Source organism: Siphateles boraxobius, unplaced genomic scaffold (assembly GCF_051911475.1).
Source record: "Siphateles boraxobius isolate OS27281-9 unplaced genomic scaffold, OSU_SipBor_1 41, whole genome shotgun sequence".
Taxonomy (NCBI): Eukaryota; Metazoa; Chordata; class Actinopteri; order Cypriniformes; family Leuciscidae; genus Siphateles; species Siphateles boraxobius.
In genome coordinates, this window is record NW_027509042.1 from 805,001 (window position 1) to 825,175 (window position 20,175).

General features: G+C 35.9%; 1 protein-coding gene across 1 annotated transcript in view; it reads left to right on the plus strand.

Moving 5' to 3' along the window:
• Nucleotides 1-20,175, plus strand: part of tox2 (TOX high mobility group box family member 2) — a 144,200-nt gene that overhangs the window by 64,179 nt on the left and 59,846 nt on the right. Inside the window, 1 exon segment of the mRNA XM_077197658.1 lies at nucleotides 2,706-2,765. Coding sequence (XP_077053773.1) covers nucleotides 2,706-2,765 — 60 coding nt within the window.

Consider the following 20,175-nt stretch of genomic DNA (forward strand, 5'->3'; position numbering starts at 1 on the left):
GAATATATGAATGCATGATGAATGTTTAGCTCACACACACACATACACACACACTCATATACATATAATATGCGTGTGGGGGTGGGGGGTGTTCACATTAGAAATGCTCTACGACCCCCATCAGCTGTTTGACGGGTTTGTCATACGCATGATGTTGAGCGGCAGTATAATATCATTTCTCTGGGAGGAGAGAGAGATGGATGAGGAAACCAGAAAGAAAGAGAGAAACTCTCTGATTCTATAGTGTTACGTTTCTCTGCTGCATTTACCGTTGCATGCAATACATGATGTGAAACATTGTCCCGAAACACTGTCATGAAGTTAAAGTGGGGCTTTTGTTAATTTAGTAGAGATGCACCAATTTGCAAATTTTGTGTAGTATTTATATGATTATATAAATCTATGAAGACTGATATGGGACAAACACTATCCGATTTCTGAAACTGTTTGTTCAGTGATATATTGTGCATATAGTACATACTATCTACTTTTCAGAGCTGGCTGTTGAGTTTCTGGTATCATATTGATTTGTGTGGTTTTAGCAAACACCACATTGACGCACTGCCTGTTTGCGTAACTATTTTTTGTTTTGTCTTGTTTGTCTTATTATAACTGTTGTCTAAATATGAGCGTCGCTCGGTTTTTCCAATTTGGTTTTGTCTAACAAGTGATTAAAACGTAAATTAAAAGAATGAAAGAAACGATTAGCAAGTTAATTGAGTCCTTTATTTCTTTAGTTTCTTTGATTAAAATAATTATTTCTGCACTCCTCAGATTAGCCTTTTTATAATATATACTTTTTATATTGTATGTTTTTCTCTGTCCTCTTATATTTGACAGCTGTCAGAGCTTCTGAGATGCCCCATGCGGTGCTCCTCTTTTCTGACAGCGTTTGGTCGTCCTGCTCTTGCATCGTAGCATGCATTTGAAACATAAGTTATGAGTAATTGACCTCAGAAAGGCAGGAGCGACGTGTTTGTTCTCAACCTTTCGATCTGAGGACACAAGCTGCAGGGCAACTGTGGTCGCTTTTTAAATTCTCTCTTTCGAGCTGTCATATCCTTCCTTTCACACCGGTACATTATTTCAGGACGTTTTTTCTGTCTCGTTTTCACCTGTTCAGTCTGACAGTAGAAAAAAGTAGTTTGCAAATGAAATATGAGCATATGAGGAAGTGTATAAGAGATTTGATTCAGGTAGAGTTTGACTTCTTGGTAAGATAACAATGTGATCTTTAATAATTCATCTTGCAATGCAATTGTGCAATGCGTTATGTGTGTGTGTGCATATGTAGATTTTATGAATCTGTGAAAGCTGATAACTTATATAGTCAATATTATAAGTCTATGGTGGCCCATAACCAATATCATGGCCAATATTATTAACGCATGGTGGTCAAAATCCAAATGCCTTTTTACACCCGTGTCCTAACCAGATGCGAATCCATAAGATTCCAGCGACAAAACATTTGTCTGTCCACACCATATGTTATGTGACTACAAGACGCCACAAAATCAATCCCGAATCACAGCCAATCAGAAGAGTGTGTGGGCGGAGTCTCTATGCAAGTGCACTACACTCACAACCAAATCAATCCATAATAACAGCCAATCAGGTGATCATGTGGGCGGAGTCTCTCTGCAAGCCACTGCACTCGCAACCAAATCAATCCAAAATCACAGCCAATCAGAAGAGCGGGTGGGCGGAGTCTCTAAGCAAGTGCAGTACACTCACAACCAAATCAATCCAAAATAGCAGCCAATCAGAAGAGCGTGTGGGCAGAGTCTCTATGCAAGTGCACTACACATAACCAAATCAATCCAAAATCACAGCCAATCAGAAGAGTGTGTGGGCGGAGTCTCTATGCAAGTGCACTACACATAACCAAATCAATCCAAAATCACAGCCAATCAGAAGAGTGTGTGGGAGGAGTCTCTATGCAAGTGCACTTCACATAACCAAATCAATCCAAAATAACAGCCAATCAGAAGAGTGTGTGGGAGGAGTCTATCTGCAAGTGCATAATCAAATTTATAAATAATACACCATTTTATCATTATTAAAGATACATACCGAGTTACTGAAACAATCTGTCATAAAATACACTTGTTTGTTCACATTGAGTTCTTATTTCCTTTAATATATTTCTTCTTTACAGTAGTTCTGAGGTAAATTATCCTTTTTCGCTTTCAGTACGGCTATAAAATTATTCAAAATTATATTCACTCACATTAGATGCTTTTAACATTAAATAAAGCACATAATCAGTATAAACCTGAGATTATCATAGTCATAATTCGTAAACCATATTATGTAAACCAAATATAAACCATTTCTAAAATGAAATTGTTGCATATCTCCATCGCGGCTGGTTAGGACAAAAACTCTGATTAACATGCAAAAAAAGATCTCATGTTACAGTGTCGTCGTGTCTGGTTAGGATAAGGTGTTATAAAGGCAGCATTCTCATTAAAGCTCAGATCTAGAATTGCAAATGAATATTACAATGTTTGCAATGCTGCATTAGAATTGAACCAAAAGAAGCAGAACATGCCCTAAAATGCTGTCTAGTTAGGAGGAACACTTCTCTCTCTCTGTCTCTGACAGTTTTGATGGAACGTTCTGTCTGATATGCAAATCATTTTCCTTAATCTCAGCTGTCTGACCAATCAAACTTTAATCTTCTTCTCTCTATCTGCCCGCAGTTTGATGGTGACAACATGTACATGAGTGAGAACAACCAAGAGTTCCTCTCCCCGAGTCAGGTAAGAGCCAAAACCCTCAAACCTGGAGCTTTTTTTGTGCTTATGTTATTCGTTCCCAGTGTTTCCAATCAAATAACACAGGAAATGGCTTTTTGTTCAGTAGTATTTTTGATTTTCCTGTGACTTGGAGACCAACGATATTAACATCTCGAGGATCCGGATATACTTGTGAGGCCAGGAACAAACGTGAAACTAGTCTATGCTCTTTAGGAATATTAATGGCACACTGTATATTGGATATACCGTTCGGTCGTAGTTCTGTGGGATAAACTTGAAGAGGATCTGATAAAGCTCCTTCTTTTGTCTTGGTTTGTTTACTCTGAGACTCTTATTTGACATCCGTCTGCGGATCGTCTTCGCTTGACCAGGTTCAGGCTGTTGATTTTGCCTTTAACGCTGTAATGTAACAGACAGACACACACACACACACACACACACACACACACACACACACACACACACACACACACACACACACACACACACACACACACACACACACACACACACACACACACACACACACACACACACACACACACACACACACACACACACACACACACACACACACTTCTGCTTTATTAACAGCATCTCTTATTTCCATCTCAATGGCCATTAAGTGTGAGTCTTTTTTTTTTTAACAAAAGTTATTGAATGATCTCTGACATCAAATTAAATCCTCATGGATTTTCATGAGAGATTTTTAATATATACGTATATAAATATTGATTGTAATGTCTATTTTTGGTTCTTCAAACGACAGTGATGCTCAGTAAGAGAAAAAAACAGCTTGACAAGATTGAATTAATTATCTTGCATATGAAAACATATCAACTTGACATTCACTGTTTTTATTAGTATATTTGTGTCTTATTTTTTAATTGTTATATTATTATATTAAAACGGTTTAATAACAAACTGGCAAAAAGAAGGAGCTAACCGCTTCACAGCATGTTTTACTTGTGTAATGTATTTCACAGATATGATAGTGCTATATATTTATGTGTATTTGTGTGTATACAATTCACCATTCGCTGGGAGTTTGATTGACAGAAGATCTGACCAATCATAACGCAATGACAAAAAAAACAGACAAGACAGTTAGTACATTAACGTCCGTAGACTTGAACTTTAAAAATTGTTCCGGGGTGGAAATAACAAACCTTCTGATATTCAATTATGTTTATTTCGTGCTATAACTAGTAGTAAAGAGATTATCAGTTTACGTATCTTTGCGAAGGGTCAATTGAGTTCAAAAGTTTGAGAGCCTGTTTGAAACCTGAAAATAAAGAAACATTCTGATATAAAATTAATATAATAACAAATATAATACAAATATTATAGAAGTACAACTAGTGTAAGGTTTTAAATAAAATGCATCATTTAAATTATAAATATTAAAATATTCTGCATTATTTCTATAAGACTAATCAAATCTAAATTAATTAATTCATTTAAACCTATTAATGTTGTTAGGATTTTAGGATTAGGATTTGTAGAAATAAGGATATTATAGAAATATAAATTTTGTAAGTGTTAAAATGTACTGTAAATTAAATGTTAAAGGATTCTGCATTATTTCAATGTAACTAATCAAATGTAAGTGATAAGTTAATTTATCCCTAGGAAAAAAATTACAGAAATATAAATATTATGTCTTATAAGTATAAATACATACTATAAATTATATAGATTAAATGACTGCTTGTATGTAATACATAAATGATGTAAATTATGTAATATTTTTTGTGACTAATCAAATGTAAGTAATGAGTTAATTTATCCCTAAGAAAAAAAATATAGAAAATATTAGATAAATATAAATATTATTAGTATTATGAGTATAAATAAATACTATAAATAATAAAGATTAAATGACTGCCTTTTTGTAAATTATGTAATATTTATGTGACTAATCAAATGTAAGTAAATGAGTTTAAACCATTTAAATCAAGAAATAAACAAATGCAGGGTTTTGAGGAATATGAAATATTACAGAAATATATAGAAATATAAAGGTTTTATAAATATAAACGGTAACACTATACAATCAGGTTTCATGTAGTTAATGTTAGTTTATTTTATGCATGAACTAATGTAAACAAATGAGACCTTATAAGTGTTATCGTATAAATATATACTACACATTATAAATGATTCTGAATTATTATGATTATTGATACTCATTTACTTAGTTTTAATTGGTCATATGTAGACATTGATATTGATCATGTGACTCTTTGTACAGACGGTCAGATTTTCTTCTTCCATTGAAGCTCAAGATGCTCGTTGGAGAACATGATCGTCAGGTTTTGTTCATTAATCTGAAAATATAATCCATAATGACAAAAAGTGTATTCAATTATGCAAAAAGCTCTCAGACCCCACTCAGGAGACGCTGTTTGATCTCTTTTTTTTTATTCCGTTGTTACTTTGAAACTGATTCCATTTGAAAAGGTTCCATTGAAAACGACTGTCATGGAAACAGGCCTGATCCCGAACGGCCACACACAAGGCCAGTCCATCACACACTCACACACTCGTTTGGGTCACGGATCAGGCGCCGTGTCCTTCCCAGGAGTCTTCACATTCACGTTGACTGAGCTGTCCTCTTGCGACCTTTGACCCCGTCTGATTGTAGGGGAGAGTTTGTCTCCGTTTGCCCCCTAACGAGCCCTGTGTGTGTTCAGGGTCACCGAGGATCGTCACGGTAACCGCCACCAACAAAAGAGTGTGTAGTCCGCCGAGGGTTGACCTCCAGCCAACTCGACCGATCGATAGTGGCTCAACAAGAGCGAAAAAAACGAGAGAGAGAGAGAGAGAGAGAGAGAGAGAGAGCTGAATGAAGCTGAGAATGAGAGACAGATACTGCGAGAGAATTGATTACAAAGAGAAAACATCAATGCTTCTGTTCTGTGGGACGTTTTCTGCTGAATTTACATCGCTTCCAATTTCACCCAAAAATGAAACCTCTCTCTCTTTTTATTTACGCTCATGTGATCAAAAGTGACAGTAAAGACATTTATAATGTTACAAAAGATTCTATTTCAAATAAATTCTGAACATTCTATTCATCAAAGAAGCCTGAAAATGTTTCTTGAGCAGCAAATCATCACATTATACTGATTTCTGAAGGATCATGTGACACTGAAGACTGGAGTAATGATGCTGAAAATTCAGCTTTGATCACAGGAATAAATTACATTTTACAATATATTTACATAGAAAACAGTTTTTTTATATCATAATAATATATCACAATTTTTACTGTATTTTTGATCAAATAAATGCAGCCTTGCTGAGCAGAAGAGACTTCTATCAAAAGCATTAAGAAATCTTACTGATAGAAATTTGATTTAAAGTGAGCATAATAGACTTCTTAAAATAAAAAAAAATAAAAAAATATATATATATTTTTTCCCCTGACGCTTATAAATATAGTGCACAATTTGTATGAAATAAATAACAGCATACTGGTTTAGACTGGGAGAATTTCCATTTTTGGGTGAACTATCCCTTTAATCGTGATCTCAGTTTGAAAGCGCTGCTTCTGATTAGCATGCTAAGCCGTCCTCCAGCACTGTGTCAATTTACTCATCTTTTATCAGCTGAAGTTCATCTCAATGTGATAGCGCAGCGAAAATGTTAGTCTTTGCATTTGCATTCTTGGCTGAAGAAAGTAGCTGGGAAATGTCTCTAATGGACTCGCCGTTTGAGTATGCAGAAGACGTCGCGGTCGAGATTATAATCTCACAATTAGAGTAACAAGGTTTTATTGATTGCTTCCCGGAGCTTTGGTTGCCAAGCAAGCCTGTGATTAGAGAAAGACTGAGAAAAGGAGCATTTGGCTGCTGATCTGAGACGTCAGAAGAGGGATTCTGTTACTGAGGGTGACGAGGGCTTCGAGAAGACAGTTTACATGTATACTGATCCAAAACTGAACCGTCAGGGCCAAGAATCAGATCTAAACTAACTAGAGAACTGTAGATGTTTACAGAAGGACTAGTTGAACTATCTTTGAGTCTTTCACATGTTTTATCTGCCCTGTCGGTTATTAATTTGGTATCATTTATATACTATTATACTATTTATTAGAGCTTAATTAAAGAGATTTGTTCAAAACTGCTGATTCATTCAGTTATGAAACAAGTGAAGTCTTTATAAGTGAGTCATTGAATCATTCATTAAAGAGATTTGTTCAAAAATGCTGATTCATCCAGTTATGAAACAAGTGAAGTCTTTATAAGTGAGTCATTGAATCATTCATTAAAGAGATTTGTTCAAAAATGATGATTCATCCAGTTATAAAGCAAGCGAAGTCTTTATAAGTGAGTCATTGAATCATTCATTAAAGAGATTTGTTCACAATCGCTGATTCATCCAGTTATGAAACAAGTGAAGTCTTTATAAGTGAGTCATTGAATCATTCATTAAAGAGATTTGTTCAAAATCGCTGATTCATCCAGTTATGAAACAAGTGAAGTCTTTATAAGTGAGTCATCGAATCATTCATTATAAGGGATGTGTTCAAAAACACTGATTCATCCAGTTATGAAACAAGTGAAGTCTTTATAAGTGAGTCATTGAATCATTCATTAAAGAGATTTGTTCAAAAACGCTGATTCATCCAGTTATGAAACAAGTGAAGTCTTTATAAGTGAGTCATTGAATCATTCATTAAAGAGATTTGTTCAAAAATGCTGATTCATCCAGTTATGAAACAAGTGAAGTCTTTATAAGTGAGTCATTGAATCATTCATTAAAGAGATTTGTTCAAAAACGCTGATTCATCCAGTTATGAAACAAGTGAAGTCTTTATAAGTGAGTCATCGAATCATTCATTATAAGGGATGTGTTCAAAAACACTGATTCATCCAGTTATGAAACAAGTGAAGTCTTTATAAGTGAGTCATTGAATCATTCATTAAAGAGATTTGTTCAAAAACGCTGATTCATCCAGTTATGAAACAAGTGAAGTCTTTATAAGTGAGTCATCGAATCATTCATTATAAGGGATGTGTTCAAAAACACTGATTCATCCAGTTATGAAACAAGTGAAGTCTTTATAAGTGAGTCATTGAATCATTCATTAAAGAGATTTGTTCAAAAACGCTGATTCATCCAGTTATGAAACAAGTGAAGTCTTTATAAGTGAGTCATCGAATCATTCATTATAAGGGATTTGTTCAAAATCGCTGATTCATCCAGTTATGAAACAAGTGAAGTCTTTATAAGTGAGTCATTGAATCATTCATTAAAGAGATTTGTTCAAAAACGCTGATTCATCCAGTTATGAAACAAGTGAAGTCTTTATAAGTGAGTCATCGAATCATTCATTATAAGGGATGTGTTCAAAAACACTGATTCATCCAGTTATGAAACAAGTGAAGTCTTTATAAGTGAGTCATTGAATCATTCATTAAAGAGATTTGTTCAAAAACGCTGATTCATCCAGTTATGAAACAAGTGAAGTCTTTATAAGTGAGTCATTGAATCATTCATTAAAGAGATTTGTTCAAAAACGCTGATTCATCCAGTTATGAAACAAGTGAAGTCTTTATAAGTGAGTCATTGAATCATTCATTAAAGAGATTTGTTCAAAAATGCTGATTCATCCAGTTATGAAACAAGTGAAGTCTTTATAAGTGAGTCATTGAATTATTCATTAAAGAGATTTGTTCAAAAACGCTGATTCATCCAGTTATGAAACAAGTGAAGTCTTTATAAGTGAGTCATTGAATCATTCATTAAAGAGATTTGTTCATAAATGCTGATTCATCCAGTTATGAAGCAAGCGAAGTCTTTATAAGTGAGTCATTGAATCATTCATTAAAGAGATTTGTTCATAAATGCTGATTCATCCAGTTATGAAGCAAGCAAAGTCTTTATAAGTGAGTCATTGAATCATTCATTAAAGAGATTTGTTCAAAACCGCTGATTCATCCAGTTATGAAACAAGTGAAGTCTTTATAAGTGAGTTATTGAATCATTCATTAAAGAGATTTGTTCAAAAATGCTCAGTCATTTAGTAATGAAACGAGTGAAGTATTTATGAGTGAGTCATTGAATCATTCATTCATGCCGGTTTAAAAAAAATAATAATTTATTTAGATTCACTAGACTGCAGCAATTAACATTTGTCAGAGTAAATTACGTTATTTTGTTTAGTTGTCTGATCAGAATCGTGATCCATTTAAAAAAAAAAATGTAATTCTAAATGAATCCAGAATCATCCAGCTCTACTATATACTTTATATTTGTATTATAGTTTGACTAACTTATAATGTTAGTGAAAGATTTTAATATGAGACTACTATGATAAAATCACTTACAGTTATAATCTACATAACTCCCGTCAAGTTGGTAAACCTGTTCACTTTCACAGGATATGTGCAAGGACACTGTAATGTAAATATCCAATACAGTTGAGAAAAAATGCATAACTAAATGTGGCTAGAACAGAAGTCATACTCCTAAAGGGGTGATTTGAAACTTTTATGAACACATTTTATGAACAGAATAGCTCTTATCAAAAACTAGATTCACGTTTCTGCTTTTAAAACTTAGTCGTTCTCGTTCTCCATAGACTTTCTAAATGCATCACTGTACTGTATTTATTTTCTGTGGTAATTGACATCATGCTGTACATGAGTTAAAGACTACAGTACCTTTATATGCAAATAGCCTCTGTTCTGATTGGCCAAATCTTAAATAGTCTATGGATAGAATATGTATATGAATATATAGTGGGAAGATCAAGATCCCTGTAAAGTCCAGTGTATGATAAGTGAGGTGTGTGTCTCCATGTGTATCTGTGATTGAGTTTGCGCTGTACTGTGACTGACTGTGATTTGGGGATCTGGTGTCATTGGCTCGTTTGCTCTGATTAAAGCGTCTTTGTGTCGAATGTAAACTCCTGCCGTATGGAGGAGAATTGCACGTGTGTGTGTGTGTGTGTGTGTGTGTGTGTGTGCTGCTCTCCCTGCTGGTCCGAATTACGGCTGAGTACATTACTATGATTTACAACTTCCTCCTGCTGTTTAGATTGAAAAGAAAGAGAGAGAGTGAGGGAGAGAGAGAGAGAGAGAGAGAGTGCGATGGCCCGTTCGCCCTGCCCCCTCGCCCCTCAACCACCACACATCTTTTGTGAAATGAAAACAAAGCACGAGCCTGCCAAAATATTTCTATAGTCGATTGCTGAGCAAGCAGAGAGTCTGTCAGGAAACAAAAGGCGAGAGAGATCGCTGGACGGCAGATCTGATGCCACAGCAAAACTCACATTCTCTCACAAACTGTCTCTGATCACTGGCTAGATCTCATTAAACCCGCCACAACATGTCCAGGTCAGATTTCTCCACGCCGTTTATGTTTTGCATAAAGTCAATTTGAGGACCATTAGGATTTTTTGCATTGCATTATTTTCATGGCAATAAAGGACATTTACCCTCAAACTCTAATTACTGTAATGCAATATTAGTTGCATTTTATTATTTGCATTCTTTTACATTTTATGCGCTTTTACATTTTATGGGAGACATGCATTTTGCAAAAATGCAATTTATGCTGATTTAAATAATTCTGCGCATCATGGGAATTCAAAAGCAAAACATCTGGATGCATTACAATAATGGTCGTTTGGGGGGAAATGTGTTCAGTTATCATGAGAATAACATTACAATGCATAAAGTCTAAGGATTGGCTTTATTTGCTTTATGCAAAATGTGATTTCGTGCTTCTTTCTTTTAATTTTAGGGCTGAATTATGTGTTAGACGTGTGCTTTCATGAGTCTGTTTGGAATATTTCTCTGACAGAACTGTTAACAAATGCATCCGAGTGTTTATTCAAGTCGCTGGTGTTGCCAAGTCCTCTGTTATCCTTCACTTGTGCCGTGACTGATAGTGAAGTCCTTTATAGACTTTAATATCTTCCTTGATATCATGTGTGTATGTAATGAAAGTGTTTAAAGCCGCCAGATAAACATTTCCTCAACTGCTTATATACTGTGTGCCTTATGTTTATCCATTTTGTTCTATTTTTCTTAATACCCCACACAACACTTCAGCCATTAGTTGTTCTTTCAGATTAAGATCAGAAGAAAAAGTCACTGTAGAAACATTTTCCATGTGCAAAACAAAACGAAACTTCATTTTCGAAGGATTTCATGAAGCCTCTGTGATCTTGGTGTATCGTTTCATGAGAAAACTTGGCATTAATTTCTCCATCATTTTCAGCACAGAATGCTAATCAAATTAAATGAACTGGTGAACAACTTTAGATTGCGTTATCTGAAGATTTGAATCTGCATTTATAAATTATATGTAATAGAAGTCTCTTATGCCAACCAAGGCTGCATTTATTTGATCATAAATACATCAAAAATTGTGATATATTATTATGATTTAAAATAGGTTTTATTCCTGTGATCAAAGCTGAATTTTCAGTATCATTACTCCAGTCTTCAGTGTCACATGATCATTCAGAAATCAGTATAATACGAGGATTTGCTGCTCAAGAAACATTTATGATTAATACATTTTATTTTGTAGTTTTCTTTGATGAAAAAGAACAGCATTTATTTGAAATATAATTTTTTGTAACATTATAAACATCACTTTTGATCAATTGAATCCGTCCTGCAATGACAACATCTGAAGATAACTGAGGCTCTATGCAATCCTCTCCTGTTAAACAGTGTGTGTGTGTGTGTGTGTGTGTGTGTGTGTGTGTGTGTGTGTGTGTGTGTGTGTGTGTGTGTGTGTGTGTGTGTGTGTGTGTGTGTGTGTGTGTGTGTGTGAGTCTCAGACGACATTGCTAAAGTGACATTTGTATCGTCAGACTGCTGACTTGACCTGAAATGTTGTTGAGATGGCAGATAAAACTGTAAAGAGATGAAGTCTGCTGAGCGCATTATGAATTTTTGATCCCGACTTTGGCTAAAACAAGGTGTCTTAGAATCATAATGTTGTTACTTACCTTCTCGAATTCAAGACCAAAACTAGTATATCAGTGATGCTAAAACAACACTGCCTTAAAATACTCAGCTCACTATTTTTTGATTTGATCAGCAATTAATGATCCTTTATAAACCCAATTTCTACAGCAATCCCACGCCATATGCAGTTATTACTGAACGCTGTGCTGTAAGACACATAAACACACATCACGTATATATATTTCACCTGATGTCACATCACGAAGCAGCTTGTTCTGCGTGTCTGCCGCTCTGACCTGTGTGTTCATCATTAGTTTGATTCCCCTTCGCTCTCGTTCTGTCTCTAACATTCACGTAGCGTTTCTCTTCCAGTCCAGTGTGCAGTAATAATGACCTGAGATTTCCCAGAATTCACATAATGCTCAAATGAAGTGCAATGACAGAGCGAGACTGTGTCATTCCCTTTTTCTCCATGATTGGATCATCTTACTATTTATAGTTGTTATATGAATTATATCAGTATTTTTTGATATTGACAAAGACACAGAATGAACATAAACACACGTGCCAGGTTCTGTTTTCATTTATTGATCCTTCCTGTTGAGTCATTATAATCCACCACGCCTCACTAAACTGTCTTATGTTTAATGAAAAAGTATGCCACACCAAAGTTGAGCAAACACAAGCTGTCAATCAAAAAGACGACACCGAAAAAACCTTCGGTCAGATTTCTTAATGTTTTTGATAGAAGTCTCTTCTGCTCACCAAGGCTGCATATAGTTAATAAAAAAATACAGTAAAAATTGTGATATATTATTATGATTGAAAGTAGCTGTTTTCTATGTGAATATATTGTAAACTGTAATTTATTCCTGTGATCAAAGCTGACTTTTCAGTCTTCAGTGTCACATGATCCTTCAGAAATCAGTATAATATGATGATTTGCTGCTCAAGAAAGATTTATGATTATTATCAATGTTTAAAACAGTAGTAAATGCCAAGTTCAAAAGAACAGAATTTTCTTGAAATAGTAGAAATAACAATATAAATGTTTTTACTGTCACTTATGATCAATTCAATGCATCCTTGCTGAATAAAAGTATATATATATATATATATATATATATATATATATATTTAAATCTTACTGACCGCAAATGTGTCTTCTTTCTTAATACATGTTTTTGGTCTTATTGTGCACGTTTGAAAAGAAAAATGTACATTTTTTAAATTTCAATAGTACAGTATTACCTATAAGAATAAGAACAATAAACAAAATCAGAAATAAATTGTATATATGCAATTCTGGAGAAATGTTTGCAAAGCAGCATATGACACATATAGCATGAAAAATTACTTTTTAATTAAAACATTGAGTCGATTTACATGTTCAGCTGGCAGAAAATAACATGCTACTCGCCTCTGATAGTTATATTGCATGTCTTATTGTGGTATTTTTTTGTTTGCATCAGCGTGTAGCAAAAGTAAAGTACTTAATACAGTATCTGTTGGAAATGAACCGGTTCTGGATTCGGTTAGTCCAGGTGTTGTTACAGTAATGCGACTCCTCTGTCCTGCTTTGTGTGACCAGACTGATATGATATTGTTGGGAACGGTGTGTGTGTGTGTGTGTGTTCCTGCATACACATACGGGAGATGAAGACAGTGAGGTACAAAAGAAAGTATTTTTTACTAGACATTTCCTTCAAATGCTGTTGAACTGTACAAAATTGACTCGGCTGATGAGAATGTACAGATTTCTGGATATTTCAGACTGTAAATTGGCGCTTGAGCATATGGTGTTTGAGTGAACACATTGAAGGTTAAATGTTTCGCCTCGTCCACATGCTCTCCGAATAATGCAGACTGGAGCAGATGGTATGTAGGCTGCACATTCACTTTATTTATGGGTGAATAAGAATGTGTGTGTGACTGTTGCAATTAGGTTTCATTTAGCCGGATATTTATTAATTATCTCTATCTGCAGACGCCCATAATCCAATCCACTGCTGTAAAAGCTGCTGGTTTGTACATGCCTGTCTAAATCAGCACATATAGACATAAATAAATAAAGCTCATGATGATTATATCTTTCGATTTTCTGAAGAAAATGTGAGTGGGGTCCGTGCAAAATTGCTATTTGGTTGTTAGGGTGTTCTGGATGATTGACAAGACGTTGCTAGTGTGGTTTCTCAAGTGAACAGAGTCTAGATACTTCACTTCGAAAACACCGCTAACTATTACAAGCTAGAAGGGATAATTCCCACAAACTATCTGTCATTAATGACTCATGTCGTTCCAAACCTGTAAGACTTTCGTATATCTTCACAACACAAATCTTTTTGATGAAATCTGACAGCTTTCTTTCCCTCCATTGACAGTCTACGCAACTACCACTTTGACATTTTAAAAAGTTTATAAAAGAGATTGTAAAACTAATTCATATTAATTTTAGTCATGAGACTTGATCGCTTTATATGAGGAACAGACTTAATTTAGGCTTTTAATCACATATAAACATTCATCAACGCACACATCAGTTATGATAAACGAAAGCCCAAGCATGTTCGCTTGATGTGCGAGAACCAATGAGGTTCATTCTCGTGTTACGCATCACATTTGAGCTTCAGCAAGAACCAATGAGGTTCATTCTCGTGTTACGCATCACATTTGAGCTTCAGCAAGAACCAATGAGGTTCATTCTCGTGTTATGCGGTACGTTTGTGCTTCAGCAAGAACCAATGAGGTTCATTCTCGTGTTACGCATCACATTTGAGATTCAGCAAGAACCAATGAGGTTCATTCTCATGTTACGCATCACATTTGAGCTTCAGCAAGAACCAATGAGGTTCATTCTCGTGTTATGCGGTACGTTGTGCTTCAGCAAGAACCAATGAGGTTCATTCTCGTGTTACGCATCACATTTGAGCTTCAGCAAGAACCAATGAGGTTCATTCTCGTGTTACAAATCACATTTGAGCTTCAGCAAGAACCAATGAGGTTCATTCTCGTGTTACGCATCATGTTTGAGATTCAGCAAGAACCAATGAGGTTCATTCTCGTGTTACGCATCACATTTGAGATTCAGCAAGAACCAATGAGGTTCATTCTCGTGTTACGCATCACATTTGAGATTCAGCAAGAACCAATGAGGTTCATTCTCGTGTTACGCATCACGTTTGAGATTCAGCAAGAACCAATGAGGTTCATTCTCATGTTACGCATCACGTTTGAGCTTTGGCAAAAACCAATGAGGTTCAGTCTCGTGTTACGCATCACGTTTGAGCTTCAGCAAGAACCAATGAGGTTCATTCTTGTGTTATGCATCACATTTGAGATTCAGCAAGAACCAATGAAGTTCATTCTTGTGTTACGCATCACGTTTGAGATTCAGCAAGAACCAATGAGGTTCATTCTCGTTCGGTTGAGCTTCTGTTTATGTTCGCTGCTGATCAATATTTATATATTTGAATAAAAGTCTAAATTCAATCTGTTCATCATATAAAGCCATAATATATGGATTAGTTTTATGATTTCTTTATGAACTTAAGTGATAGTTGCGTAGCCTGTCAATGGAGGGACAGAAAGCTATCAGATTTCATTAAAAAGATCTTCATTTGTGTTCCAAAGATGAACTAAAGTCTTACAGGTTTGGACCGACATGAGGGAGAGTAATTAATGACAGAATGTTTTTTGGTGAACTAACCCTTGAACCCTAAATAACACTACATTTTTAGATTTAAAACGCATGCATTTATATTTATTCATTCATTATTTGCTGCATTTATACATATTTTTTTCCTTTGATTATGCTTTCAAAAGGAGGTTTTGTCATTTTCAGCTCACTTCTGGGAACGATTGTGTGTCACTTTGTGTGTCTGCTCTTGGGATAATTTATGATGGTGCTGCTGTCCGTCAGCCAAATAAAAACAGATGACGCTCCAAAAACATCGTCTTTGATAAAGCCACCACTCCACACACACCCACACACACACACACACACACACACACACACACACACACACACACACACACACACACACACACACACACACACACACACACACACTGAATGGGAATCTGATAGATGTCTTTCTTTGTCTGTCGTTGTGGGGTTTGTGGGGGATGTGTTTTAGGTTAGATCATTTAGGCATCCATCACCGCATGTCGCTGGAGGTCTACAGAAAAATGCTTATTAGAAAAATCTGTCATTATGCTTTTAAACACACGAGCACATTACATTTGCTTCGCCAAACAAGAAACTTTCAGAGTTTTATTATTTGCACTTGAGTAAGTGTTCCTCCGAGACATTTGACTAATTCAGATATATTATTTTACGTAACAGGTGAAGCTGCGCAGCTTATTTTAGTTTTAATAAACGTGAATATTAATATAACATTCAAAGCACTCCATCATTCCTCTATTGAAAGTTTGCCTCTTTTAACTACTGTATGCTCTGGTTTCAGACACCTGAACTGCATTACTGTTACTCATACACAGGGTTAGACTTTTCTGATTTAAGAGATCACATGCACATGAATTTCACCTTCTGGATGATAAAATGTGAATAAAATCCCACATTCAAGGAGGAACACGAGCCATATCTAGATGCCCTTCAGAGTCGTGCGACTGGGTTTTGCACATGCATCAGAACATGTAAAAGTGTAGTTGTGGAAATATAATGGTCTTAATCAGCCAGATCGAAATAGATTTATGTCTGAATGGCATCTGTTGTGTTAAGACTGAAGCTCGCACACTCATATGTTGGATTTCTAATCAGCCCAACAGCATACAATGGCTTTAAATTGATGCCAGAGATAGTTGGACGCCTTCCCAACCTGAGAAAAAACCCTTCTCTTTTCATTATCCCATCATTTACGCCAACTAGCCGTTCATCTGTTTATGAAAACAGAAGGCGTTTGGTTTGTGTGCGTTTGCTTTCGATCGCATGTACAAATGTGTGCGTTTGAGTCGACTTTCCAACGACCAAATGTTTTTGAGCGTCGTAAATATTCTCAGGAATTTGATAGCGTTGGTTTCAAAGTGGCGTCCCCTCTTCAGTTAATGAAAGCTACAAATTGAAACCCTCAAACTCAATGCAAATGCTATCTTCCATCCAAATTGAGTTCTAATATCCTTGAAAATTGGATGGAGAGATTGAGGGGGAGCAGGAAAATGAAAAAAGTGCAAAACAAAGAGGAAAAAAAAAACATTTGTCTTATTAGTCAAGTCAAGTCATCCTCATTTATATAGCGCTTTTAACAATGTAGATTGTTTCAAAGCAGCTTTACAGAGATAAACATATAATTTAAGGTAACAGAGATTGGTTTGGTTTTATAGTGGTTCTTGAAAAATGTTTTTTCCAGCTAAAGTTAGTTTTGATTGATTCACTTCCGTCTAAATGATCATTTGTTATTGAATTAGGGGCCGCTAAGACGACACCGTTCTCTCTAAACAGACTTTAAACGTGAACCTGTGATAGACGCTGATGGCGTTCACATGTGCATTAAGAATTGATTCTATAGTTATGTGCGTTTGAATATATGTGCGCAGGTTTATAATTCCCTACAAACCATGCCTAAACAAACTACTTGTCTATAAATTTTGATGCAGAATTTTATTTTATCTTATCACTTCGGGTAGGTACGCGAACCGAAAAATTCCACAAGGCTTTATCTGTAGAGTGGTATAGGGATCCTCCATAGGGAGAGGCTAGTTGGCACTTCAGCACTGCATTGTCATCGGGTCCAGGCGAAAGTCCTTCGTCAGATCTGGAAACGGCCTGGATCTGGCAGGGATAAACAAAGACACTAAAATTAGCGTAGATGCCATTTTTCTTATGATTTAACGAGTACATCAGGATTTAAGGGAAGTGTTCCCAGTTCCGGCTGACCTAATCTAAGCAGCCTAATATTGAATTATAGAAGTCTATAGAGTGTTATGTGAATGCTAGGTCAAAGAGATGTGTTTTTAGTCTAGCTTTGAACTGACAGACTGTGTCTGCTTCCCGGACAATGTTAGGAAGATTGTTCCAAAGTTTTGGTGCTAAATAGGAAAAGGATCTACCGCCAGCAGTCGATTTATATATTCTAGGTATTATCAACTGGCCGGAGTTTGGAGATCGCAATAGACGTGAAGGAGTATAATGCGTTAAGAGCTCGCTCAAGTACTGGGGAGCTAAACCATTTAGTGCTTTGTAAGTAATCAGCAATATTTAAAAATTTATACGATGTTTAATAGGGAGCCAATGCAGTGTTGACAGAACTTACCAGAAGGCAACATTACCAACTGCTTTGACTGTTGCGATGAACCTTTGAAGAGTAGCTTATACATGCATTAAATGTGTAATACATATAATCACATCCTGAAGTGAGGCGGATGAATTATGTATTTTTCGACATGGCACCACCTTGAGATTTACATTTTATCGTCAAGGACGTTCTGTAGCTTTTGACAAACGTCCCGTCCCGTCCCCTTCTGGTTTCACCACAAAACATTCACTGAGTCCATTGTTAGCTTTTATCCTAAAAATCAGCATGACGTGGAGGGATTTGATGAGCGTGGCCTTTCATGCGCAGGAGGAGTGTGTTGAGTCAGCCACTCTCAATGAGCTTCAGGTAATGGAGTTTCATCTGCAGATCTCCACACATTACAGCAGATTTAAAATACATCTGCGCACGCTCAGTTCCTTACAGTAATGTACCATGTCCAAAGAACCCTGGTAGTACCATGTGGTAGACTCATAAAAAAGTTACAGAAAGTTTCATGGTATTACTGTGGTAATTCGGGCATTTTCCATGGTGTTTTGCACGTGCACCATGATTTTACTCTGGTATTTTAGATGTGTACCATTAGTATTATCAAGGTATTTTAAACATGCAACAAAGTATTATCCTTTGGACATGAACATTGGTATTACCATAGTATTTTATAAGGCACCATGGCACTATCATGGTATTTTGGACACGTACGTTTACTGTGTTATTTTTGGGGTATTTCTGGATGTGCACCATAATATTATCTTGCCGTTTTGGATGTGTACCATAGTATTACATTGTTCTGGACATGTACAATGGTATTACCATGGTATTTTAAACATGCGTCACAGTATTGTGCCATGGTCATGGTATCACTGTGGCATTTTAGATGTGTACCATGGTTTTACCATAGTATTTTGGACATGCACAATGATATTATCATGGCGTTTTGGATGTGTACCATAGCATTGCTGTGGTATTTTTGATGTTTACAATGATATTACTGAGGCATTTTGTCATTTACCATTATACTACCACAGCATTTTAGACATGCACCACATGGCTTTGAACATGTACCATGATATTACTGCGGTATGTTTGATGTGTACTGTGGTAGTACTGTGTTATTTTGGTAATTTAACATGGTTCTACAATATTTTTTTGGACATATACCATGAAATTGCCATGGTATCACTGTGGCATTTTAGATGTGTACCATGGTTTTACCATAGTATTTTGGACATGTGCAATGGCATTAACATAGTATTACTGTGGTATTTTTGACATATGTATGGTGCCACAGTGGTATTTTGTGTAACATTGTATTAATGTGGTATTTTGTGTGTTTTTTGCACATGGACTGCGGTATATTTTAAAGTACCAAGTACTGTATGTCCACAGGATGTTGTTTTGTTTCTAAGCTCGATATTTCCATCCGGCATGATCAGAGTAGTTTTGTTACGAGGTCTGTTTTACTGTACGTTATCAGTTTTTCCTCTGGTTCTGCATCGGCTGACACTGACGGAGGTTCATCTCATCCCACGTTTAAAGAGGTGAATGTGCGATCGTTGTGTTGGAGAATTCTCCCGAGGACTCGACGACAGTCTCTCTTCACACAATAGCTGCTCGCCCCACTGTTTACAACACACAATTTAGTTTCCTTCCAACAATTATGAGGGAAATTGAATCTCAGGAAATGTTCATTTTCACATCCATTAGAGCGGACAATAACAGGGGAGCCCTGAAGCCCACAAAGACATCTGTCTTCAAAGGCCTGCAGAAGTATATGGAAGATTAATATCCAGCGCATGTTTACAGCGAGACCGAACGGAGAACAGAGCGACCTCAGATGTGTTACGCTGAAAATCAGCACTGAGATCTCTTTCTTATCCGGGTTATATCTTCAACCAAATAATCCGGCAGATTGTTCTCCTCGGAAAAACACTGTAATGTCTCAAACTGTGATTTTTTGGGTGAAAAACATCTAATACTTGCATGAAACATAATGTTCAGGCATATAGTCTGATATAGTGAGAATTTGGAGCTCAAAATATGCAAAAACCGTATAGCAGACTACTTACTGTACATAAAATGCATATAAATATCAATATCTGCCAGTAATATGTCTTAGAGATGATATTTAAATGCTTAGTTTAATGATACGTTTTAAAACATATAATGCAATGCAATACAATGATGATTGAGAGATGAACAAAT